We start from the raw sequence: 26,666 nt of genomic DNA on the forward strand, positions 1-26,666 counted from the left end.
TACTAAAGATATGTGGCAGCTGTACAAGGACAAGGTAAAGCGAGCCAACCAAGTGGAAGTCCAAAAGGCTGAGACTGAATCCATTCCTCATATGGTTCCATCCCCCTCTGCCCCACCTGCTGGAATCTATCCCTTTGAGGATTTGTATAAATTTGAATAGGATGGAAGCCAAACTTTGGGTATCCCACAAATTAAGGAAATACACTGATGGGATTACTGTCCTCATGTACAAATAACACTACATTGGAAAAATGGGTCCACTACAGTGGCTAAATGTGGATACTGGAGCGGAGGCCTCTTTAATTTATGGGAACCCAGCCAAATGTAAAGGAACCCCAATTACTGTTTCAGGTCTTGGTGGTCATGAAATTCCAGCTAAACAAATTAAGGTGATAATGAGCATTGGTAATTTGCCCTGCCGAGAATATTCGGTAGTAGTAGTCCCCATTCCTGAGTGGGGCATTGATGTTTTAAGGGAAATATCCCTTAAACTACAAGATGGGATTTATCATTTTGCAATCAGAGCTTTGCAGATGCATTCTGTTATAGTAGGCAAATTACTCATTGACCCCATTCATCTCCCTGAGCCCACAAAGATTATTACGAGCAAACAATATTGTATCCCTGGTGGGCATAATGAAATAACTCAAACTAGTAAATACTATGTTAATTCCGGTGTAATAATTCCAACTACTTCAGCTTGGAACAATCCAATCTGGCCAGTAAAGAAGTCAGATGGATCTTGGAGAATGACAGTAGATTATAGGGAGCTGAACAAAGTCACTCCCCCACTGAGTGCTGCCGTACCGGATACTATCACTTTAATTGAGCGTATTCAGTCTCATTCTCGTACGCGATATGCTCTTATTGATCTGGCTAATGTTTTCTTTACTATTCCCATCGATCCATCCCAATGGGAACAATTTGCCTTCAGCTGGCAGGGGCGTCAATTTATCTTTACTAGATTGCCCCAAGGTTACAAACATAGCCCTACCATTTGTCGTCAACTGCTGAACAATTTGGATGAATACGGCATTCTCCACCCCTCAGTTTTAATCACTCATTATATAAATGATATCCTAATTCAACCTTCCACTGAAGATTCTGTAAGATATTGTTTAGAACAAATTGTAGAACATTTGAAAAAGAAAGGTTGGGAAATTAACCCTGACAAAATCCAGGGGCCAGCCCAGGAAGTCAAGTTTTTAGGAATACATTGGAATTTTGGGCATCGGGCCGACCTTCCGAAAGCCCGGCAGAAAATTTTAGACTTTGCAACACCTCAGAATAAGAAGGAGGCTCAAAAATTTATAGTCCTGTTTGGGTATTGGAGAAATCATATTCCTCATTTAGGTCAGATTTTACAACCTCTGTATAGAGTTACTAGGAAAAAATATGAATTTGACTGGGGAGCTGAGCAGGATAAGGCATTTGAAGCAGCAAAAGTTGTAATCCAAGCAGCCTTAGATCTCTGGCCAATCAGAGAGGGACCCTTAGAATTAATGGTTACTGTAGATGCTGGGTATGCTAACTGGAGCTTATGGCAAAAGCAGGATGCCAAACGGGTCCCTCTCGGGTTTTGGGCACGAAAATTACCAGAGTCTGGACAGAGTTATACTCCCTTTGAACAACAGTTACTTGCTGCTTACTGGGCATTAACTGAACAGTTAAAGGTGGGACATGAGATGGCCTTATGGCTCCGAATTCCTATTATGCAGTGGATTATGAGTGACCCAGTGTCACATAAAATTGGACATACTCAAGAAGCCAGTATTGTTAAGTGGAAATGGCATATACAAAACAGAGCCAAAACAGGCCCAGCTGGAATATTATCTCTACATCAGTTAGTTATTGAGGCCCCAATTACCAATGATGATTTCCAACCAATAGCCATTGAAAGAACTGAATCTTCTGTAGTACATAGTCATGGATATAATTCCCTTTCTGCCGAACAAAAGAGGCATGCCTGGTTTACTGATGGCTCTGCCAAATATATCAGCAATACTCGGTATTGGAAGGCTGTAGCTTATAACTGTGTCCCCAAAATGGTGTTAGAGACTAGTGGAGAAGGGAAAAGTAGTCAATTTGCTGAGCTGCAAGCTGCTTATCAAGCTATAAACTTTGAAAAGGATGGACAGTGCCACATTTTCACTGACTCTTGAGCTATGGACAAAGGTCTGGGCACCTGGATGCCTAGATGGGAAAAGGACCGTTGGAAAATCTATGACAAGGATTTATGGGGTGCTGATATATGGAAAAACCACTAACCTCTCTGTGTTTCATGTAGATGCATTCAGGTAGAACGTGAGTATAACGCTGATGTAGATTGCCTCACAGCAATTGCTGAAGTAGAGTGTTCCACCCCTATAAGTGAAGAAACTCTGGCACTTGCTCGATCGATCCACCAAAAGACAGGACACACTGGTCCCGCTGCTATGCACAGGTGGGCACAGGACAGAGGAACAAGTGTTCCTATGTCTGATTTAAAGAGCACTAAGGAACAATGCACCACTTGCCAACTGGATGAAAAACGCCCCTTACCAAAAATAGTCACTGGAGAATTATTGCGGGGGCAGGCTCCCTCTCAAATCTTGCAAATTGATTATATTGGGCCCTTGCCCCCCTCAAAAGGGTGTCATTATATTTGTACCTGTGTAGACACTTATTTGGGAGTTCTGATCGCTTGTGCATACAAGCGTGCCATGCAGCTTAGTACAATTAAGACTCTTGATATTCTTACCCTATATTATGGAACACCTCTACAAATTCAAAGTGACAATGGGTCCCATTTTAAAGGTAAAGAGATTACTAACTATTGTGAGAAAAACAACATTGAGTGGATCTATCATATTCCCTATTATCCACAAGCAGCTGGCTTAATAGAGCGCATAAATGGGGTGTTAAAAGAAAAATTACGCAAAATGGGCTCCATTGCTGGGCTCCATTCGTATTACAAGTGGAGAGATCATCTTTTTACAGCCCTACAACAACTCAATAATTGCGCTGTCAGTACAGGAGGTACTCCCTTACCTAGAATGATGACTCGCAATTGCAAATATGAAAGATCCATACTTTTCCCACACTGTACTGGTGGGCAGTCCACCCCAATGCCCAAGCCCCATATGTAGACACTACTGCATCTGCAGGGCATGATTTACGTAATGTTAAAGAAGTCTGGCTAGATCCTAATACTAGCCAAACAGTCCCCACCGGAATTGGAATTCAAATTCCTAAGGGTTACTATGGTCAGATAGCTGCCAGATCCAGCCTGGCACAGAAGGGAGTCCAAATCATGGTTGGAGTCATTGATGCAGGCTATGTGGGAGAAATAAAGATTTTACTGCATAATGTCTCAAAAGAAACCTTACACTTTCTCCCAGGCACCAGGATCGCTCAAATATCGATCATTCCATGTGCCTCCACTGACTTTTGGGAGAAGTTAGATACTCCTCCTAATGCCACCACACAATATGGAGGCTTTGGCTCAACAGATTGTGTGGCTGGTACTAAAGTTTGGGCCAGAAAACACACCACTGACCCTCCGAGGGCCAGAGAGGTCATAGCCCAAGGAGACAACAATATAGTAGTTGTCATGTTCCCTGGGCAAGAGCAACCTGAAATGTATCCTACTAACCAATTGTTTTTACGAAATTAGCTCCTGATTTATGGCGGCCTAATCTGGACCTGTTTCCTGGTTGAAGCTTGGACCCCTGGCATACCTGTACAGCTCCTCAGTCATACAAGCCCAATCACATTCTATTGGAGATGGCGGAATAAAACTATCCCGCACACGCAAGATAACTATACCTGCAAAGAAAACCAACAATGTATTATAGCTAATGGAACTGTAAGAGCCACAAACCTCACCGGATGGATAGGAGACCACAACCCATATCGTTTTGTTTTCTCTGGACCTCCACCCATTAATGTAACTAATATAGATACCTTTGTGGTGGAACTTAACATTAGCAAGTTATTTGATTGGACTAGATGCTCCTTACAAATGTTATATACCTTAATCCAAAAAGAAGCAGCACAACACATACTAACATAAGGAGAGTCCTACACGTGGAGATCTACGTTCCCCATTCCAAAGTATGCTTGGATAGCAAACGCCAAGCCCAATGTTACGTGTACCTCTAGATGGTGTAGCAGCACTGTAACTTGTTATATACCCATAATAACTAACCTGCTATGCTCTTTTCATGTTCTACCCATTATCAAGGGTAATTATTTTTTACAGCCATGCGTTGAAGGCACCCATATAGGTAATAATAATAATAGTACTTATAAGCTTACAGATTGTATATCTACAGATAAAGGCTTTGCATGTAATGGTTTATTTCGAATGATGGAACCCTGTTTACTTTCTCACTCTGTTCATCTATGTACTCTAACGATTTTTCCCATAGCCAGTTTCTCTGTCCTATATGAAATAGAACCACAGCATATATGCCTCGCTAGCTCTAATGCTGCCGAACTAGCCGCCATGGGATTACCCTCCCCTTTCTCGGGATGTCTGCAGCATCTCGAGTTGCTCCACTGGAACAGTGATGTATTCTACTTAACCCCCGATTTAGAGGCTGATGTATCCCTTACTTGGATCCCCCGGCGGCTACAGCCTCCTGCTACCTATATACACTTGTCCTTAACTCAAATATTACAGAACTCTCAACTCTTGCAAACCCATCTACAGCATAATGCCCAGTCCCTCGCTGAACATAGGATGATGACTACCATTGTCAGTGATAAATTGAAGGGCCTCTCACATATAACCTAAGACTCCAATCATCATTGGTATGATTTTCTATTCACCAGCACAACCGTGCATAAGTATTTCAATGCAATATTTACTCCCCTATTAATCATTGTGAGCATTTTACTGTTATTATGTATGTGCAACTGTTGGATGTACTATTGCATACAAAAAGTGCACACTGCATTCATGTTTCAAAACCGCTATGTAAACTATGCTTATGTCCCCATGCAGCCCTGGGGCCGAATTGTAAGGAATAGAATATATGAAGGTCTGCCTGGGAACATTTGGGGATGTAAACTCTCACAGTGGCTGGGATACGTGCTTGGCCTTGGAAGGATTGGCTACCCTCCCAAGGACCAAGAAAACAACAGAATGAGGAGCCTGGCCTTCGCCTTACTGCAGCTGGGCCGAGCTCCGATACATCTAATGTCTTACCAAGGACTGGCCCTGGCTCCTAGCCAGATCCGAGACCAGTTCCTTGTGTTGCTGACACGTATGCTTATTGGCTCCTTGCCACTGTTAGTGAAGTCCTCAAAACCCCAGAAAAACCAGGCAGACATGGTTGTTCCCCGGGCGCCTCTGCTGCTGCAAGACATTTTGTCTGTGCTGTTTCTGTGCAAGATATTTCGTCCGTGCTGATGAAAGGCCAGTGCTGTTTCTGCGATTCTAATTGACTGGGCCCTGGTGGTATGATGAATTGCCTCCTTGCTTGTTAGTGGTATGATGATATATTCCCCTAATCTCTGTCTTGTTTTACTTACTTTCGCTTTGTAATAAAACTCTTTAACCCCTTTATCCCGGCTTGTGGTGGTGTGTCTTGCGAATCGGGCCTTGAAAATAAGTCTGCACAGCAATCGATAATACTTATCAATACATAGTACCATGCTGTTAGCTAAAATATCAAAATTGGCTAAATGTGTACCAGAGTCGGTGAAATATTTGCCTGGAGGGCAAAGAACATTGGAGAAAGCCAGAAGGAGAAATAATGAAAATTTAAATTCTATGGAATTTGTAAAACAGTTAAATGTTTATAGAAATTCCATGTATTTGGTAGTAGAATTGTAATTACTGGTTCTAAAATAGTTAACTATGTAAAATTATCTTTATTAAAAAAAGCGTGTGTGAATTAAACAAATTAAAACTATGGATGTGCTATGCAAAGATATGGTCTCCTTATATAAACACATGGCATCAAACAGAATCCTTTAAATAGAACAGAAATACTGTTTTAAATAGTGAAGAGTTCTTTCAGTACATTTTATTTACAACTTTTTACTCGAGTTACAAAGAACGATATTAAAGTTTGAAAAGTAGCAGGTGGGAGATTCCAAGAATGGTGTGTCACTTTCTCCTTCTCTTGACAGCATCTTGACCTTCTAGGCTGGGTGATTTGATGCTCAAATTAAGCAATTTCATTCATAACTCTGTTGCCCTTCATTGTTTTCTCTTTATTTTGGCGGAGGTTCCCAATTTTATTAATGCCATGCTACCACCTCAGGAATTCATCACTGCTCAGGAGATTGACAGTTACTTCCGCCAGGAGCTTATCTACAAGCGGAATGAAAGAATGGGGAAGCGGGTGAAGGCCCTTTTGGAGGAGTTCCCTGATAAAGGCTTTTTCTTTGGTTTTGGAGCTGGTGAGTTGTAGGTTACCTCTGACCATTAATCAGTCTCTCACAAATCTGAAAATCAATGTTAATATTAAGAGACTAAAGGAACAACACGATTATCTCTATAGATGCAGGAAAAGCATTTGATAACATGCGATACTCTTTCATGATAAAAACACACAAAGTAGGAATAGAGGGGAACTTCGTCAACATATTCAAGAGTTGCTATGAAATACCTGAGTGATGAAAGACTGAATGCTTTCCCCTTAAGAATGAGGGACAAGACAAAGATGGCTGCTCTCACTACTTCTCTTTAACATTGTGCTGAAGGGTCTAGCCAAGGAAATTAGACAAGGAAAAGAAACGAAAGGCATTCAGATTGGAAAAGAGGAAATAAACTGTTATCTTTTCTCGGATGACATGATCCTGTGTATAGAAAATCCTAAGTAATCCACCAAAAATCTATTAGAACGAATAACTGAGTTCAGGTTACAATAATGCAGGATACAAGATCAATATACAAAAATCAGTTGTATTTGTATACCCTAGCCATGAATAATCTAAAAATGCAATTAAGAAACCAGGTCCATTTACAACAGTGTAAAAATTACTTATGACTAAATTTAACAAGTGAAGAGCAACTTATGCAATGAAAACTAAGAACTTCTTTGAAAGGAATTAAAGAAGACCTAAGCAAATGGAAAGACATCTCATGTTCATGGATTGTAAAACAGAATAACTCTTGTTAAGATGGAAATATTCCCCAAATTGAGCTACCGGTTCAATGCAATCCCTAGCAAAATCTCAGCTGATGAAAATGTTTTAAAATTAGATAGTGGTGATGGTTGCCCCACTTTGTGAATATTCCAAAAATCAGCACACTTTAAAAGGATGAGTTTTATGTTATGTGAATTATACTCAAATGAAGTTGTTGTACAAAAAATGAGGAGTTGGGCTCCTACCTGTTCATTGAAAAGTTTTACCAAAACAAATCGCAGTCTGCATTCTGCAGTCCCTGGGAGTCTGTGAGTGTGTCTTTGTGTCTCATATTCTATGTTTAGATTACGCACATATGTGCTGTATAGCTCTGTGCCATGTGCGGCCTATCTCAACAAATGGCTTTCTCTAACAAAGCTGGTAGCCAGGGCCTCTCCCTGCGGGCAGACCGACAGGGGTCAGCCACAGATGCCCCCGTGGCTCCTCCCTTGGTGGGGGTGATGGTCCCCCTCAGTTGGGACACAGCCCCATGGCTTTATCCCAGCGGCCATGCTGGGTCCCCGCAGTTGGAACGTGTCCAATGTTTGAGCGTGCAAAAACTGGGCACCCCCATGGCCACTCTCTGCCTTCACTCCTGCCAGACTCAGCTGACCTCAAGAGCTTCCCTTATGTCCAGTGTCGGAATAATGGGGCCCTGGGCTCAGGGGAAAGGTGGGTGCTGAGATGACAGTGTGGCCTGCCCTGTGGTACGCTGCTGTGCCAGGTGCATTCTGGGTCAGAGCAACGCTGGGCAGCAGGTTGGCTGGCAGCCGGTGGGTGGGCTGGATGTGAGCAGGCCATCTGGATGGGGATTGTGTCGGGGGTATGGCACAGGTGACATTGCCACTCCTGCCCTTGCCTGGTTTGCAGGGCACAATTCTCCATACTGCTGCAGTGCTGGATAGAGACTTCACAGTCCCTGGGCACTGTGGGTGTCAGCAGTGGCCTGGAGAGCTGCTAGGGCCAGGTTTTCCTCCTGGGGTTGCTTTCTCCACTGCTTCAGTCCATTTCTCCTTGTGCCTTCTGAAGGCTGAGCTGACAAGAGGGAACCACAGACATTCAGAGTGCTCCCAAACTCAGCCTGGGCAGCATCACTTTTTGAAATCCGTGTGTTGAGCCAACTTTTAATTATAAGTGGGGATAACCCCAAACTGAAAGCGCTGGAGCTTTAAAATCAAACAGCACATTTTGTCATGAGAATCTGGAGGTAAAATTTAAAAATGTGAAATGGAGCTCACCTTTGGAGTAGGAGGAAAATTAAAGTCAAACAGAATAGTTTGTTTGTGTAATGATAAAGCATTGCTGATGCGGGCTGTTTATTCCCGTGCCAAATAGTTTTCTCATTCCGAATCGGCTGAGAGTGTGTACTCTGAGCCAGACCGCCTGGTCGAAGCTGCAGTTTATTTAATTTCTCTGTGCTTCGTCCTCATCTGTAAAATGGGGTAATAATATGCTTACCTAACAGGGTTGTTGGGTGTGGGGGTTGTTGAATGATGTGCAAGCACCAAGACCCGGGCCCCACACCTTGCAATCCTCAGCAAATGTTTGCTATTTTTATTGTTGTGGTTCCTCTCTGCTGTGGGGACCTGCGATGGCTGGGAGAGTCAGTGTGGCAGGAAAACTCTGCAGGCTCTCCCGTCTCTCCTAGTTCTGGTATAATCCATACAGGAGTTTGCTGTACTTCCGCACCGGGGCTAATTGGGGGCTTACCAACGTCCCTTTCATCTGAGTCAGTTGCCCTTTGTCAACCTTGGGGTCATAGATTCTACATTTGGATCCAAGAACATAGTAGAGCCTAGTACCTTGGCCACAAACACCACCCTCGGCCCCCAGGCTCCCAAAGGTTGCTCCAAGTTCACTCTTGTTAGAGCCATGGAGTCAGGATAAGGGAGAGGCCTACAGACCTCTCCTGCAGTGTGGAGGTACCTTCATTTTCTTTCTGAGTCTCTGGCTGTTGAGTATTCAGTCGTCAAAATTGCATAGACTCTGGAGCCAAACTTGCCTGGGTTTAGATTCTGCTCTGCTGCTTCTTTTTTTTTTTTTTTTTTTTTTTTTTATTAAATTTATTGGGGTGACAATTGTTAGTAAATTTACATAGATTTCAGGTGTACAATTCTGTATTACATCATCTATAAATCCCATTGTGTGTTCACCACCCAGAGTCAGTTCTCCTTCTATCACCATATATTTGATCCCCTTTACTCTCATCACCCACCCCCCACCCCCTTACCCTCTGGTAACCACTAAATTATTGTCTGTGTCTATGAGTTTTTGTTTCTCATTTGTTTGTCTTGTTCTTTTTGGTTTATATACCACATATCAGTGAAATCATAGGGTTCTCTGCTTTTTCTGTCTGACTTATTTCACTTAGCATTATACTCTCAAGATCCATCCATGTTGTCACAAATGCTCCTATATCATCTTTCCTTAACGCCGAATAGTATTCCATTGTGTATATGTACCACAACTTCTTTATCCATTCATCTATCGAAGGACATTTTGGTTGTTTCCATGTCTTGGCCACCGTAAACAAAGCTGCAATTAACATTGGAGTACACGTGTCTCTATAGAGAAATGCTTTTATATTTTTGGGGTAGATACCCAGGAGAGCGATTGCTGGGTCATATGGTAATTCTTCTGCTGCTTCTTAGTGTGTGAAGTCCTGAACCTATTTTAACTCAGTGTTCCATTTTGAAGTGGAGGTAATAATGATACCTTCTGCTGAATCAGAGGATAGAGTGCTGCAAGTTCATTAGCCATTTAGGACATTAAAGTGCCATAAATTGGCACATAAAGGGACATTGTGACCCCAACGGATCATGTCAGTTTTGAGCATCAAAACCTGAAATGAAAGAAGGTGAATCCCAGGACATACCTTTGGCCTTTAAATTATTTAATATGCCAGTGTAAGCTTATCTGGTGATCTTTACTGCTTTTTATTAAAAAGGAAAGAAATGAAATAAAATTCAGGTGGAGGCTTCCAGCTATGGTGGCTTCTGCAAAGTGGAGGTTTTTGTCGTGCGTCCAGAATTATATGCGGGACAGGGGCTCGGGTTTATACAGACGAGAATGGTCAGGACTATTAGCACTGGATTCAGAGGTGGGAGGTTGGGGTTTGCTGTCCAGGCTGTGCCCGCAGCTGTGTGACTGAGGGCAGCGCCCTGCACCATTCTGGTCTCCAGTGTCCTCAACTCTGAAACGCCACTACCCCGTCTGCTTGCCTGGCGGGGCCGTTGGGAGGTCTGATTACAGAAGCTTTCTGGAACTGTACTGGGCTGGACACAGGGAAGGGGGTTGGCAGGGCTATTTCTCTGTTCTGGGGTGTGTGTTCAGGGGTATGTTTGATGGTCAGGAGAGCTGCCGCCTTTCTGATTCTTTTTCTTACTGCAGGTCATTTAATGGGCAACAACACAGTGCTTGATGTTTTGCGGCGCGAAGGTTATGAGGTAGAACACACCCCTGCTGGATGACCCATCAACAAGTAACCTGACTGAGCTTCTGTGCTGGCTGGGGAGCAACTCAGGGGTGTGTGTGGGGGCGTGCTGAGACCCGCCCCCCCCACAGGGCTGCCTGGGTGCCAGGGTGGACTGTATCCTGAGGGCCTCCAGAGTGACCCTCACGGCAGGACCCGCTGGGCTGGGAGAAATGACCACTGAATGGACAGTTGGCACCGGGCTCAGCTGGTGTCCCCTTGTGTCTGGGGCTGTGTCCGACGTGGGTTGGGTAACTGGGCACTGTGGGTAGCAGAGACCACACTGGCCTTTTCCTCAGCAGCGCTTAGGGCAGAAAAGAAGGTGAAAGGAAGGTTGCTCCGTGATCCTGGGGGCCCCTGGACGGGTGACTAAGCTTAATGCTCAGTGTCCTTCTACCTGGGGTTTTAGGAATTTTTCGGGAGCCAGGTGGTAGAATCAATCATAACATAAGGTCAGAGGGGCTGCAGGCACAGGGAGTACCTGTGAGACCCAACTCGGGGGCAAGAGCAAAGCCCCTTTCCTTCCTCTGAGCTGTTTCCTCCCTCCAGGTCTGTTTATTTCTTGGTTTTATGCAAAGCCACCCCCTGGTGCTGTGGACCCTACAGAACTCAGGAGGCCCCACCACCATCCCTCAGCAATGCCGCTGACACCGACTGGCCTCCCTACTAGTCTCGCACCCCATTTCCTGTGCTAGTGGGTGCAAAGTGGGCCTTCCCTCCCTCTCTGTACTAGTTGGCGAGGTTGCCATAACAAACTACCGCAGGCTGGGTAGGTTAAACAATGGAATTTAGTTTCTCACAGCTCTAGAGGCCAGAAGTCCAAGATCAAGGTGTTGGCAGGTTTGGTTTCTCCCAAGGGCTCTCTCCTTGGTTTGCAGATGGCCGCCTTCTCACTGTCCTCACATGGCCTTTGCTTGATGTGCACACAATCGTCGTGTCTCCTCTTCTTATAAGGACACCAGTCAGTCTGGACTAGGGCCCACTCTAACGGCCTCATTTTAATCACTTCCTGAAAGGCTCCATCTACAAATACAGTCACATTTTGAGGAACTAGGTGTTAGCGCTTCAACTTACGAATTTTGGGGGACACACCCTCCATTCCTCTTGCCCCCACTCCCTCCAGACTGTGGTCACCAGCAGCCCTCCTGGCAGAGATCTCAGCTGTAGTGAGAATACTCCAGGAGGAAAGTGCCTGTCCCTTCCGCTGTGGGGATAGACAGGGGGTCCAGCTGTCACGTCTGCCTGACGGCTGCCCTTCTCCAGGTATCCTCTTTCTCTGTGGAAGACCCACCTTCACCTCATGTCATCTCAGGCCAACTCCTTACCCTAACCCCCTACTCCAGAGGAGTCTCCCTGGCAGTCCAGTTTCCATCCCAGGAGCCATGATTCTCAGTTTCCTTCTCTGAGGGAAAGCTTGGATACATCCTGGGCTTGTCTTACCCCCACTTCTCTTCATACCCTACATTCAGTGTATCACATGGCACTTTCTAGTTCACAAGTCTCACCTGAGACTTGTCGTTTTTCACCTTCACCAGGCCTCTGGCTTCCTCCGTTGAAGCCTCTCTGGGGTTTGTTTCTCTTCTCCACTTTCATGGCTGTCACCCTCTGGTTCATTCTTTACCTTTCTGTGGGACTAATCTTGCAAGTGTCCCTTATTCAGAAACCTTCAGTGGCTTCTTATTGTTCGCTTTCCAAGTCCAGCTGCCTCCTGCTGATGTCTTGGCACTCAGACTTTCCCTTTGCCCAGCACACTATGCTTCTTGCATCAGAAAACCTTCTGTCCTAGTCGCTGCCTCTCCACCTTTGCTGATGCTCTTTCCCCTCCCATCCTCCCCCTGACTGGGAAAATCCTGTCCCTCCTTTGGTCAGCTCTGCTGGCTGCTCGGGTCTCCACTCATCCCTCCCTCCTGGTCTCCTTCAGCTCTGGAGGGAGACCCAGCCCTTAGTGGTTCTCTGATGGTTTTGGGTGGACTGTGGGTTTTTCCTCACCCATTAGACTGTATGCTCCTGGAAAGCAGGGTGGGCTGAGTCCCCTGGTCCCTTCTCAGCTCCCAGCCCCAGGCTGACTGACTGGGCTGGGGTTTGACACTATCCGTGGGGGTGCTGGACAGGGCCCTGCCTGGGAGTGTGTGTGTGTGTGTGTGTGTGTGTGTGTGTGTGTGTGTGTTTTGATGGTTGTTCCAGACTCCCTAATTTTCTGCCTCCATCCTGACACCTGTCCCTGGGAAAAGAGAGGTCAGGAATCAGTATTTTAAAAATATGTCCAGGAGATGCTGATAGAGAGTGAGGGCTGAGAACCAAGGCTGTCATCAAACTAGGCTGCTCACATGTCCCAGGGGAGGATAAGTACACTTATTGATTGATTGTCAGGTGGTAGTCACGTTCGCACAGACTCTCAGTTAATCTTCAAAATGAGCCTGTGAGGTCGGTGTTTCTTCTCTTTTACTGAAGAAGAAACTGAAAGGGCACGCAGCTAATGAGAGCCAGGATATAGTTCGGACCTCTCTACCTGCACAACCCTTCTCTTTCTGTCCTTTTCTCTCCTACTTTTTACTTTCCAGTCCCTTGGTCTTTGTTCATTCAGTTTCCCCTGCCGGGGCTTCATGCACTGCCCCCATCTCTAATTCTATCAGAATCTGGGAGATCCAGCGCAAATGTCACCTCTTCCTCGCTCTGCCAGCCTGGGTTCACCCTTTTGCACGATCCCACGGAACCTGGTGTGTGCTTCCGCAGTAGTTATGCTGACACCTGGCAGTATGTGCTCCATTAGGGTGGCGTCTAAGAGTTTTTAGTGAACTTGCCTACAGTGCTCCTAGATAGGCCATGCGGGAGCACCCAGGCTCCACAGGAGCTCCTGCTCAGGGAGGAGAAGGGGTGAGGGGCTAAGGGCTTAGAGCAGGTAAATGCCCACAGTGAGGGGTGCCGAGGAGGACAGGGCAGTGACTGTGGAGCTGTACGCTCCCTTCTTCCCCTTCTCAGCAGCCATGTGACAATCCTGGAGGATGATTCTGATCATACGGAACCTGAATCTGAGACAGGCTGGTGTGGGAGGGCGCATAAGGACTTCTAAATGGACCCAGTTTACTCCAGGCCCATCAGTCCCTGGGGTTTGGGGTAAGCCAGTGATGGGAATACACAGGCAATGCTCCTGGCTGTGAAGCTGCCCTTCCCTGGACATAGATGTGGAAGGGATGGGGGCCCTGTTGCGTGGAGGGTTTAGCCAGTTCCCTCTTCCCCACCTCTTCCCAGGATGATGAATGCTGTATTATTATTATTATTATTATTATTATTATTATTATTATTATTATTGCCATAATAAATTACTGTAAACTCAGTGACTTCCAACAACACAGATTTATTTTTTACATTTATGTGGATCAGAAGGCTGACACAGGTGTCACTGAGCTGAAGTGAAGGTGTTGGCAGAGCTGCCCTCCCTTCTGAAAGCTCCAGTGGAGAGTCTGTTTACTTGCTTTTTGCAGCTTGTAGAAGCTGCTCACATTCGTTGGCGTTAACATTCCTTGATGAATGGTATTTGAAAATGGCACTGAATCCTTGTTGGGACCTTGGGCAAGTCAGTTTATGTTCCTGGTCCTCAGTTTCCTCACCTGTAAAGTAGGTGTTATGATTCCCCAGGACATCAAATATGAGAAAGATAAAAAGCATGAAGAGTAAAGCTAATTTTTATTGGATTAACCCCCACCTCTAACCCCTGTTATTAACTTGGTTCTCAAGCCTTGGCCTTGGCTCCCTGGAGTAACTGGGCTGAGGTCTTCTTGTGCCTGTTGTGAGTTGAACAGAACCAAAGCTGTGAATTGCCCCACTGTGAGGATCCACTGCTTGAAGCCATAGAGCCCAGCCCTAGTGACTTGGAGCTCATGTTCCTTGCTAAGTAAAAGCAACAGACTTTTTTGAGTGTACTGTGTACCACGGCCTGTTTGGGTGATATGGCAGTCAAGGATCACACAGACGTAGTCTCTTCCGTGGCGGAGATCTAGGAATGGGGGCTGCCCGACCATGTTCTCCTGAATCCTCTAGGCCACCAGAATCTTGGAGAGTCTTACGTGGGGTACTTTTCCTTTTCAGGCCCCAGTTTCTTTTTTTTTTTTAAATTAAATTTATTGGGGTGACAATTGTTAGTAAATTTACATAGATTTCAGGTGTACAATTCTGTATTACATCATCTATAAATCCCATTGTGTATTCACCACCCAGAGTCAGTTCTCCTTCCATCACCATATATTTGATCCCCCTTACCCTCATCTCCCACCCACCACCCCCTTACCCTCTGGTAACCACTAAATTATTGTCTGTGTCTATGAGTTTTTCTTTCTCATTTGTTTGTCTTGTTCTTTTGTTGTTTTTGGTTTATATACCACATATCAGTGAAATCATAGGGTTCTCTGCTTTTTCTGTCTGACTTATTTCACTTAGCATTATACTCTCAAGATCCATCCATGTTGTCACAAATGCTCCTATATCATCTTTCCTTAACGCCGAATAGTATTCCATTGTGTATATATACCACAACTTCTTTATCCATTCATCTATCGAAGGACATTTTGGTTGTTTCCATGTCTTGGCCACCGTAAACAAAGCTGCAATGAACATTGGAGTACACGTGAGGCCCCAGTTTCTTCGTTGGTAGAATGAAGAGGTTCATCTAAGTCGTGTGACACTTAAGTGCCAGGCATTGTACTAGGCTCTGGAGACAGTGCTGAATCTGTCAGGTACTGTCCTCCAGGGGCCTTCTAACTATGACTGTTTCAGGGGCTTCAGATTCTGGTTCAGAGTAGGGGCCTTTTTTCTTTCTTATACCTCCTCCTTTCCTCACAGGGCCATGAACACAAACTGACCTCACAGGTTCTGTCAGGTTGTGGGTCAGAACTGAAGCCTGCTTCTGGCAGGTAGATGGTTCAGAGAGACTGAATCATCAGAGCAGAGTGATTGAGTTCTTTCATATGCTGGTCTGCTACTCCCGCACTGCTGGAGGATGCTTGTGGCATATCCACTGCTCCCCTTCCTCTTCTCCTCACTGCCTACTTCAGGGGACAATGGGATTGACCTCTAGTGCCTGAGATTCTTCTCTTACTACCCCTCCTCCCTTGACAAAAATTTTGTCCTAGAAAGAAATTTGGTCCTTCTAACGGCTTGTTTCTCACTGGAAGAGTTTTTTTTAGGAGACTACAGTCACAGTTAGGGGAAAACTAGAAGCAAGTTTGAGTTTCTCATCAGTTGTGAAAAACGTGTTTCCTTTGGGAAAGATGGTTTATGGTCAGACTGGGGGGAAGGTGGTTAGAAGCCAGCCCTGTGAACACTAGCAGTCCCTTACCTGAGGAGGGAGTGGCTACCAGCAGCCAAAAAGCCTCTTTCTGAGTAGAGCCCTTAAAAGGATACATGAGAGATTAACAGAATTAAGGGCTACTTCAATGTTTCTACTGTGTTTCCCTGAAAATAAGACCTAGCTGGACAATCAGCTCTAATATGTCTTTTGGAGCAAAACTTAATATAAGACCTGGTCTTATTTTACTGTAATGTAAGACCGAGTCTTATATAAGACCGGGTCTCATATTAATTTTTGCTCCAAAAGATGCATTAGAGCTGACTGTCCAGCTAGGTCTTATTTTCGGGGAAACATGGTAAGTGAATGTTATATAAAGACTTCTCACCTCTCTTTAAATGCTATAATCTTCAGTGCCTTTCTAGACAGTGGTGACCCATTTAGGGAAGTGCAGTAATTATATGTAGCTGAAAAGAAATCTTGTATTTCCTCCCCAGAGGTGGGAGATTTGGAGAGAATACGGTGAGGGTATGTGAGGGAGAAATAAAGATGTCAAAGTGATCATTTCTCGAGGTGGCTTCAACAACCCTGGCCTCCCTAGCCGGCTTGACCTTTAGCATTACCTGTGAGGTCCTGAGCCTAAGGTGGAGGGAGGGCGCCATGCTGTGTGACCTCCTTTCAAATCCTTCTTCCTTCCACACCCATTCACAGAGAGAAGAATAAAAGTCCCTCTTCGCAGCCCACCTTCTCTGCCATATTTGCTCCAGAAATGCCTGCTCCCAAAGCATTGGACCGGGAGCTGGGTTGAAGTGTACTCACTGTGGCCACCCCACGTGTCCATGACCGGAAGTACCAACCTGCCAGGTGAGGCTGGGAGGAAGTTCCAGAAGAGGCGGAGACGGCCTTAGAGGAGGCAGCGGCTGTGGCAGTTCAGTGACCTGTGGGTCCGACTGGAGGAGAGGGGAGGCGCGGCGAGGTGGGTGGTCTGGGCAGGACTGGGCCAGGCCCAGCCAGGAGCCCGTCCCCTGCGTCCATCCTCACCCCTGGAGGCCCGGTGGGGAGTAGCCCAGAAATCCCCATCACGCAGCTTAAGGGGTGGAGGTTCAGTGCTCTGGTAGGAATGAATGCCCCCCTTATGGAGCTGCCTTTCGCTTTCCTCACGGCCCTGGGCACCGGTCCTCTGTCCACTGTGACAGAGATGAATCCAAATTAAAAGGTAGTTGCTTCAAGTCAGGAGAAGAGCAGCATGTTTATCTTTGTTAAAGAACAAATGGTGGTGGTGGCAGGGTCATGATGCATCTGTTAAAAGTTAACAGATTAAGGGACAGCTGGGTGGCTCAGTTGGTTGGAACACAGAACTCTTAACAATAAGGTTGCTGGTTCAATTCCCTCATAGGATGATGGGCTGCACCCCCTGCAACTAAAGACTGAAAACGGTGAGTCGACTTGGAGCTGAGCTGCGCCCTCCACAACTAGATTGAAGGACAATGACTGATGGGTCTGGAGAAACACGCTGTGCCCGAATATTCCCCAATTAAAAAAAAGTTAACAGACTGAAGTAGAATGAGACTGGAGTAAACGTTGTAAGGAAGTTGATTTATTTGCCAGCCCTTTCTGCATCACCAGATCAGGGAGAATTTCATAATTTTGCAGAGCTGGAAGCAACTCTGTGGGGGTGAAGTTATTCAGCCCCGACATTTTACAGGGTTACGGGGAGTGTGGTGGTGACCGCAGAATGTAAACACTCAGATGCCTAGGGAGTGGATCAGAGCAAAGGTGGTGACCCAGCTTGGTCTGCATGGCATACGGGTGATAGAAGAACTACACTAGAGAGGCCTGGGATCCAGGATCTAGTACAGTTCAATCCAAATTTATTGTATTCGTCTTATGTGCCTACTGTTGTGTTGGGTGCTGTGGCTTTGGCGTGAACCAGACAGACATGGGCCCTGTGCTTTCCTGGGTCCCAGTCTGGGGAGAAAGCTGCATTTTGAGTTGATTATCTGTAAGCGAAGTGTAGGGTGCTGTGGGAATGTGTAGGTGTGTGTGGGAGGTTAGCGCTTAATTTCCCGTGGAAATGAAGGCCTTCCGTAGGAAAGGCCTCCGGAAGAGGGGACGTTTTGGCTGATGCTGAGTAGAAGCCTGGCAAAGTAGAGCCCAGTGAATAGAGCTCTGAGTCTGGATGAGCAGACTCAGGGATCCAGTGCGTGCATGGGTGCACAGTAATAGATGCTGAATGGGTGAGTAAACAACTGAACAAGGAGGGCCTGAGTTCCAAGCAAAGGGAACAGCGTGAAAGCCTGGTGTGGAGAAAGTGAGCATGGTAACGAAACCCACATAAAGTAATTCTGGCTGGTGCCTGGAGGCCAAGGGGAAGTGGGGTGAGATGGTTGGGTCCAGAAAGGTAAGCAGGTGCAGTGGCTGTGAGAGTCGCATGGCTGAGGGAAGAAGGGAGCCACTGCACGGTTTAAAGCAGGCATCCCGTGGGTGCGGGGGAGTTTGCATTTTTTTTTTTTTGGGAGTTTGCATTTTTAAATGGGCAGAAGCTGGTAGTCAAATGAAACCTGGAGAACAGGGAAGCTCTTTGTATTGCCCGTGGTGACTGACTCCTCAACTGTCCTTCATTGATGGAGGGAGAAATTGACCTGTTTAGCACTTTTTCGGTCTGGGTCATTTCCTTTCAAGGTGGCCATGGAGTTGGCCCCTTTCTACCTGACCTGAGAACTGAAGGGACCAGGTGGGCCTGAGGTCATGGGCCCCTCATCTCATACTGTCTTGACTTGGGATGCCTTGTGTGGTGTTCATACCAGACATGAGCTGGGGTAGGAGAGAGAGCCAGAGACCCAGGGAGACTCTTCCTGGCGTGGCCCTGCCTCTGTGTGGTCAGTGAGGAGGGTCCCTGCCTCAGATTGCCTAGAGGCTAATAAGGAGCAAATCTGCACTGGGTCTTCTTATATCTTGAGTGTTACTAATCCTTGAATCAAGAACCAGATAGCCAGAGGACAGTCTCCTAATGTGTTAGTCTTAGCACCTATATTATTTGGTTTTGTTGTAGCAATGGTCACGAGGGCCAAAGACACAAGAAACTTATTAACATATTAATATCTATTCTGGTCTTTAAAGAAGGGAGATGAAACGAAGCTGTGCTGGCGTTAGGGGCCTGGGGGGTATCCAGTGACTCCTGCTGTGTCCTGAGACTCTTTTCCTTTGCCTCCTAGTGCTGTGGTCCCACCACTCCAGGTCCCAGTTCTGGACTGGCACATCTCTGCTGAGCTGCAGCTCCCTTGCGTGGGTACTCCCACCACAGCCAGTTGGTGGCTACCGGTGCCTGCCAGGCTCTCTGGACTCCTGTGTTCTGGCTGTGGGTTCTGGCTTTCCAAATGGAGACACCCCTCCTGTAATGACTGGAGGAGCCAGGCCGAGACCCTGACCCCTCGGACTTGAAGGTTGACCATCCTGTCCTTCATGCTCTGGTCTGGCCTTGACAGGCCCAACCCAGGACAAGAGGCTCAGAATTGAAGCCAGTGTTGAGTCTTCTCTTTCCAAGGACTGACTTTGGGTTATCCAACAAGGCATGGGGTAGGTGTACATAATGAGTTATATGAAAATAATTGTAAATGAATTATGTGCAAATAATTAAATTCACTTTTTGTTTAGACTCTTCCCCATGATGTGTATCTGTCAGGAAAAGCACTCTTTTGCTCACTTCTTCTAAAGACTGTCACTGCTTTACTCCTGGCCCCACCCGCATCTTTGGTTTCTGACCCTTTTTTCCTTTCTTCCTGCTGCTCTTCTACCTATTCACTCCTGGTTCTAGATGCAGGGGAGTCAGTAGGCCATGTGGCCTTTGTTCTGCTCCTGTCTGTTCAAGGTCTGGTGAATAGGGTGTTTCCCACACTCTGACAGGTGCTTTCGTTATGTGCACTACGTGAGTGTGTCACTGATATGCCGAAGACTGGTGGACAGGTGGGCTCTGAAAGGTGCTGTGCAAGAAAGTGGTTTGCGAGTCTTCCCCCCGCCTGTCTGTTATCTATTTGTTACTTATATGTCATGTCTTTTCCAAATAAAAGCTGATCTGGAACTCCCCCTTCCCCACCCTTACTCTGCTCCCACTGTATTTCCAGTCCAGCATCTCCCACCTGTTGCAAGTTTCCCTTATTCTTCCTGGGCCTCTTAGTATCTCACAACTCAGAGGGTCTTCCTAGGACTTGGGTGGGGCCAATGTGAGGTAGATGTCTTTGTTTCTAACCTGATTTAGAGTTGGCTTGATTTCCTGGGCTTGCAGCTCTGCGGTCTTCCTTTCCTTTCCAGAGACTTGTGGGTTCATTCTCGGTCATTTCCAGAGCCCGGAAGATCTTTGGGGGTCTCATGGAAAGAGTCGTGTGTTGGCACTCAGGGTCCATTTCCACTACCTTTGCTCCCTTCTGCACCCTCTGTATTGCAGGGGTAGGAGGGTGAAACTTTCCCAGATTCCCTTGCTGCTGTGACTGAGATTCTCCTCATGAGATACTTATGCGAGATTGGAGGGCAGAAGGGACAGAGGACCTTTTTCTTCAGTAGTGGTGGCAGTTATGTATGGGTTCCAGCAGACACAAGTTTGTGCAGTGACCAGGCTCTGCATCTCATTGTTTAACTATCAGCTTCATGAGCCTGGTGTAGTTGTGAGTTGTATGGTTTCCTGCAGCTTTTTGGCTTAGGATTACAGCTGCCATGATGCCTAATGTCAACCTGTTGACTTTTGCAGCTGCAGCATTCCCAAGGCTTGGCAAGCACTTGTTCCTGCTTGAAGCACCAAGAGTAGTTTCTGATTTCTGCACTGAACTCTGAGGAATAGAATTGGTGCTCCCTGTTTCTTTGCGACTTGAGTCTATTCTTAACTTTGGTAGGTATGGGGATGAACGTGGGGAGGTGAAGGAAAAATGGGAGGGTTGGATTACTATGACTGACCCAGTTTTCACTTTCTGTAAGGGGGTGGTATGGCTTTCTCCAGACACTCACGTCCCAGCTGGGAGTTCCCAGGTTCTTGGCTCATGTTATTGCCGAGGAAGCAAACAGACTCCTGTTGGCAGGATTGATACAAAATGGTTTGCCACACTCCATCTTAATACTGGCCCAACTAACCCTGCTTTTGAGGTGGCAGCAGCTCAAATGGACCTGGGTAGCACAGGTTCATCCTAAAGTGGAAGGGGAAAATTCTCTGCACTGGGCAGGACCGACCTGCAAGTCAGTTAAAGCACAGGCTCTTCTAAGGATATAATATAGCCACATAGAATGGGGGGGCTGGCCCCATGGGCCAAGGTCTTATTATCATGCTCATTTACTTCACCAGTTTTGTGGTCATCACATCCCCCTCCATTGATGAAAGCTCTGAGCCTTAGTGTGGTGTAGAAATGGAACCACCTGGGGCCATGTGACTCAAGTGTGTACCAGGCCTGTCACATGCGCGTGAAGAGAAAGGAAGCTTATTTGGACAAGGCAGGCTGAGGTCTGACTGCCCGGGGGACATCCCAGGTTACTAATAGGAAGCTGCCTGGCTCTCACTTGGGGGAGGTGGAGCAGGTATAAGAGATGGGTGCTGAACCCACTGCTTTCACATCAGAGCTTGAATTGACGACAGAAAGGAAAACTCAAACACTTTATTTTAGGTTATAAGAGAAATAAAAGCCACACTTACTATCCTTAAATCAGATCAGAAGTAACACTGTTTTGCTCACACATAAGTTACGCAGACTCTTTGACCCCCTTCAAGAGAGATCTCTCGCGTGTTTTTTTCCAGCACTGAGGTGGCACCTTTTCACTCACTGAGCTGGCAGAGCAAAGCAGATCCCTTGGCAATCCAGTAATCTTTGGACCGCTTGGAGGGTAAAAGGACGGTCACCACAAAGTTGGTTGAATGACCTAGTTAAGGAAAAAAAGGGTCATTACTTAAAGAATAACCCCTTAATACAAAGAGGACAGTACTAGGAGTCAAGACACCTGGGTTTCAGGCTTGACTCTGCTTCTAGAGATGATCGGCAAATAGTCCCTTATGGATTTCAGTTTTTATGTAAAATGAAGATGTTAGAATAAACGAGCCTTAAGGACCTGGCCAGCTAAGACTTCGTATAACCTTATGAACTATGTTTCAAGTTCTCTGCAGTCTGACTGGGAGCATTGGAGTGGGGCTCAGGCCTGAGCTTTTAATGGCCCTCTGAGGATGGTATCCGTTTACTTGTCCATCCATCCATCCATCCATCCATCCATCCATCCATCCATCCATCCATCCTTTGCTAAGCACAATTATCAATATTTTGTCCTCAGCTCTGGGACATCTGAAGTAAGAGGTCATTTTTGTAGTTTCTTCATTCTGGGCCTGTGGAAAGGGCCAGGGCCAGGGTGAGAAGACGACGGTCCTGCTCTCAAGATGGGAGTTGCTGGCATTGTGTTCATAGCAAACCCTATCTGTGTGGAAGCTGGGAAAGGTGGTGTCCCCAGGAGAGAACAGCTATATCTTCCCTCTCCTTAACTTTGTGACATTTTATAGTACATATACATTCTCTCTCTCTATGTAACCATCAGTTTGATTCAGGATTCAAATAAGGTTCAGACCTTGCAACAGTGGTGATCTCTTAAATCTCTTTCAATTGGTAGGTTACCCCTGTTCCTTTTGCCACCCCCTCGTAATATATTGGTTGAAACAACCAGACTGTCCTGTAAAGTTCCCCAGAGTCTGGGTTTTGCTCACAGCATCCTTGTGGTGATTTTAAATGTTCTTTTATTCTTGTAAAGGGGGGAGGGGTTAGATCTAGAAGTGTGATCACATTCACACCTTTTTGGCCAGAATACTTCAAAGGTGGTATGTACGTCCATCAGGAAGTACCTTATGTCTGATCGCTTTTCTTTTTGAGGAGGTTAGCAGCCATTATTTCATTACGCCATTATTTCATTAGAGTTAATAATTTTAAAATTCAGTGATGATTAAGTCTATAGAATCCACCAGTGATTTAATTTTTGTTTGTAATATGAGATAAGGATCTAATTGATATAACCAATTGTCCTAGAACCATTTGTGGAATAATTTCTCTGTTCCCGACAATTTTAAATTATGCTGCTATTCTATGTCGAGTTCCCAAATATGCACAGTGTGTTGCTGCCTGTCTATCTAGTGCATTTGAACTATTTGTGTGTCTTGTGCTGGTGCAACATTATTTTAATTACCACCTTATCTTGGCTCCTTTTGCCAAAAAGAGTTCTTGCTGATACTGTAGCAAATAATAAGACAAATAACTCAATTAAAAAAGGGGAAAAGTTTTAAATAAACACTTCATCAGAGAAGGTAAAAATAAATACACACAAGAAAAGATGGTTAATGTCATTAGTCATTAGGGAAATACAAATTAAAACTACAGTGAGATACCACTACCATCTATCTTTCTATCTATTTATCCTCTAAAAGAGTAATCATTATTACTGTGTTTCCCCGAAAATAAGAACTAGCCGGACCATCAGCTCTAATGTGTCTTTTGGAACAAAACTTAATATAAGACCCTGTCTTATTTTAATAGAATATAAGACCGGGTATAACATAACATAACATAACATAACATAACATAACATAACATAACATAACATAACATAACATAACATAACACAATACCACGTCTTATATAATATAAGACCGGGTCTTACTCACGTATATTAATTTTTGCTCAAAAAGACGCATTAGAGCTGATGGTCTGGCTAGATCTTATTTTGGGGGAACGTGGTAAGATGAGAGTATGGAGAACTGGAACTCTCAGCTACTAGCAGGAATGTTAAATGTTAAAGTGGAACCATCAACTACTTTGAAAAAAAGTTAACCTACCACATGATCCAGTCATTCCATCCTATATATTTATTCAAGATAAATAAAAGCATAGGTCCACACAAAAACGCGTACATACCATTATTAATTTTAAAAAATACCTTTTAATATTTTTTTAGATTTGTAATAGGAGTGGGAAATCAAGGCCTATGATAGGAGTGTCTATTTTAGTTCTATTCTGTGTTACCTTTAGAGAACATACTTTAACTGAAGACTTTATTAGAAAAATAAATATCAGTTTCTATATTCTCCATTCAAAAGAGAAACATATTTTGAGTTCTTTCTGTGGCCCATCTCCCATATTTCTATGAAAATTTAGTTCCAAATTATTACTAAAATAATTTTTATGGTCAAACTTTTAAAGATTTAATTGTGTGTGTGTGTGTGTGTGTGTGTGTGTGTGTGTGTGAAATAGAGGGTCAGTGGTGAGTAATTCAGAGCCTTCGCATGTCCACACTGTCTTTATTACAACTCCTTTTTGGATGATAATTTGGTTATGTTTGCAATTTTGGTTCCAAGTTGTTTTTCCTCAGGACTTTGAAGATGTTTCCCTATTATCTTTTTATATGCACTGTGGATTAGAAAAATATCTGGTGTCAATCCGATTCTCTGGAATTTTAATTTCAACATGTTAATACATTTTATCTCTTTAAGGATTTTCTTTATCTTAAATAGTCTCAAGTATCACTTTGATATATCTAGGTTTCTTGTTAAAATTTGATTATTTGTTTGTTTATGTTTTTAAAAATTATCCTTAACAGGACTTTGTAAAATCTGAGGACTCAAGTATTTCTTCTTTTCTGGGAAATTATTAGCCCATAATTAAAAAATATTACCACTCTTCCAATCTCCTATGTCTTACATTGCCTACTAGATAAATGTTGGAAATTTTGGCTTGTTCCACAATGTCCCATTTTTTAAAAATTGCATTGTGAAGTATTTTGAGGGATTTCCTCCGCTCCTTCTCCTTGCCTCCCCTTTAGCTGTGCCCATTCAGTTCTTCAGCTTATCTGTGGATATGACCTGCTTTCTATCTGGTTCCTTTTTTCACGGCTTCAGGTCTACTCAGCTTTCCCTTTTTGTATCTCAGCTTCAGGTCTACTCAGCTTTCCCTTTTTGCAGAATGGCATTCCATTTTATAATTTATTTTTAAATCTCTTTGATGAGTCACAATGGAGTTGGTGAGCGACAGGGAGATTTTTGTGTCTACTCGGTCCATCATTTTAAAAATTAGAAGTCACTGCTCAATAAACTGTTTTTTACTCATTAGACTAATAGAAGCAAGCCTTAGTTTTAAAATATCAATCTACACTCTGTATTAAAATAAACAGAATTTACAACATTTATAAATTTATATGTTCTAAGTGGCCTCATTTTAAGTGCAGCTAATGGGCACAAGGTCTCCCTTTGCACATTATAGCTTAGTGTTTGGGCTGTGATTGTGGTTTGCGCTTGGTCATCATTTGTACCAATGTTAGAACATCCTCACCTGTGGTTGAGAGTGTTCCTGCCCGGGCCCCCGTTTTATAAAGTGGGGAGTGGTAAAGTGTTGGACTTGGCTCATAATTTTGTTGAGGTTCAAAATGCACCACAGGCAGCACTGGATTCATCTGCCCGGGCAGTGCATCTTCTATCACCATCTCGTCATCGTCCCATCGAAAAGCATCCATGAACATGCCGTGAACGAGAACGCCATCCTCAGGAGCGGGCAACTGAAATGCACCCAGAAGTTTAAAGAAGAGAAGAGGAGAAGGGCATCAGCAGCTGTGGGCCATGTACTCCGTCTCACATCCTCCTCACGTAATTCTAAGGACCACTCTAGATTGCTGTTACTCCTCACACTCTAGAGAGGAGAATACCGAAACTCCGAAAGGTAAAGTCACGTGCTTCGCAGTGTGACACTAAATCTCATACTCCATCAACATGTCTAATAGAGGATACCCCTGGGAAACCCATTCATGGGCTACTCAGATATCATGATGTTATGACTTTCCCCTTCTCATGGGAAGCAGATGGGATAAGAGGGCTGTGATTTTCATCTGTTCTTTTTGTAGCAAGGTCTTTCAAGGATAGGGGTGCCCTTTTAGCAGATAGATTATATATCCTCAGTAATATTTGCAGAGTGCCTATGGAAAGTTCCTTTTTGAAAAAAAGAAATTGTGCTCAATTCTCAGGCACTGTCATGACTCAGTGCCCATGACCCGAGTGGAGATGTGGTGTGGACTGGGGAGAGTGTAGGGACAGAGGCCTGGTGTCACTGTGAACTTCTGTCCCTCAGAGTCAGTCTGTGTGGCAGAGCGTGCCAGGCACAGAACAGGGCCAGCATCCCGGAAGGCCTCAGTGAGGCCTGTAGTTCTGCCCTCTTGTGGCCTCAAGAACTCCTGACCTAGGCCCGAGACATCCTCCTGACTAGAAAGGGTCTCAAAATAATGAGTGCATCTCTAAATTGATTTTCTCCTTTTAAATACCGAGGGTGCCAAAAAAGTGTATACACATTTTAAGAAGGAAGAAACTGTATTAAAATTGTAATACTCAATATATAGTCACGTTTGACCTCTGCAATGACAAGAGGTGCTGGTGCAAAGTGGTTACCCTCAACACCCAGACATTTCTGATTACTGCGAACGACTGCTACATAGATAACATCTCTTACAATGTGTATACATTTTTTGGCATCCTTTGTATATTTTGATGCTAAAACAAAGTTTCTTAAACATGTAAGCCTTTTTATTGTCATTTGAAGATCCAGGCAATTAAGATGCGTGGGGTTATAGTATTTCATGGGGTAGGGCCAAGCGGATGTGTGCGTGATTGCTAATCAGGGCAAAGAATAGATTGAGCAGATGGGAGTAGAGCGGACACTGAGGGAATTACCCAGGAGCAATCCCTACTCACTAATACCATGATATTTTAAGGAAAGTTTAGTAAAAGCCACTCACCCCAACCCA

At 44.8% G+C, this 26,666-nt stretch overlaps 2 protein-coding genes across 2 annotated transcripts in view; one reads left to right on the forward strand and one right to left on the reverse strand.

Moving 5' to 3' along the window:
* Positions 1–10,595, forward strand: part of TRABD2A (TraB domain containing 2A) — a gene marked incomplete at its 3' end in the record, with an annotated part of 84,003 nt that extends 73,408 nt beyond the window's left edge. The window contains 2 exon segments of the mRNA XM_081069734.1: positions 6,222–6,396; positions 10,516–10,595. Coding sequence (XP_080925860.1) covers positions 6,222–6,396; positions 10,516–10,595 — 255 coding nt within the window.
* A 10,896-nt stretch (positions 10,596–21,491) lies between these two features.
* Positions 21,492–26,666, reverse strand: part of DNAH6 (dynein axonemal heavy chain 6) — a 248,391-nt gene continuing 243,216 nt past the window's right edge. Inside the window, exons 76-77 of the mRNA XM_081069736.1 lie at positions 25,208–25,430; positions 21,492–21,773 (exon numbers count right to left, since the gene is read on the reverse strand). Of these exons, the coding sequence (XP_080925862.1) occupies positions 21,670–21,773; positions 25,208–25,430 (327 nt within the window). The 3' untranslated portion in view covers positions 21,492–21,669. The remainder of the gene's footprint in view (positions 21,774–25,207; positions 25,431–26,666) is intronic.

This window comes from Rhinolophus hipposideros (genome assembly GCF_964194185.1).
Source record: "Rhinolophus hipposideros genome assembly, chromosome: 12".
In the NCBI taxonomy this organism is placed as follows: domain Eukaryota; kingdom Metazoa; phylum Chordata; class Mammalia; order Chiroptera; family Rhinolophidae; genus Rhinolophus; species Rhinolophus hipposideros.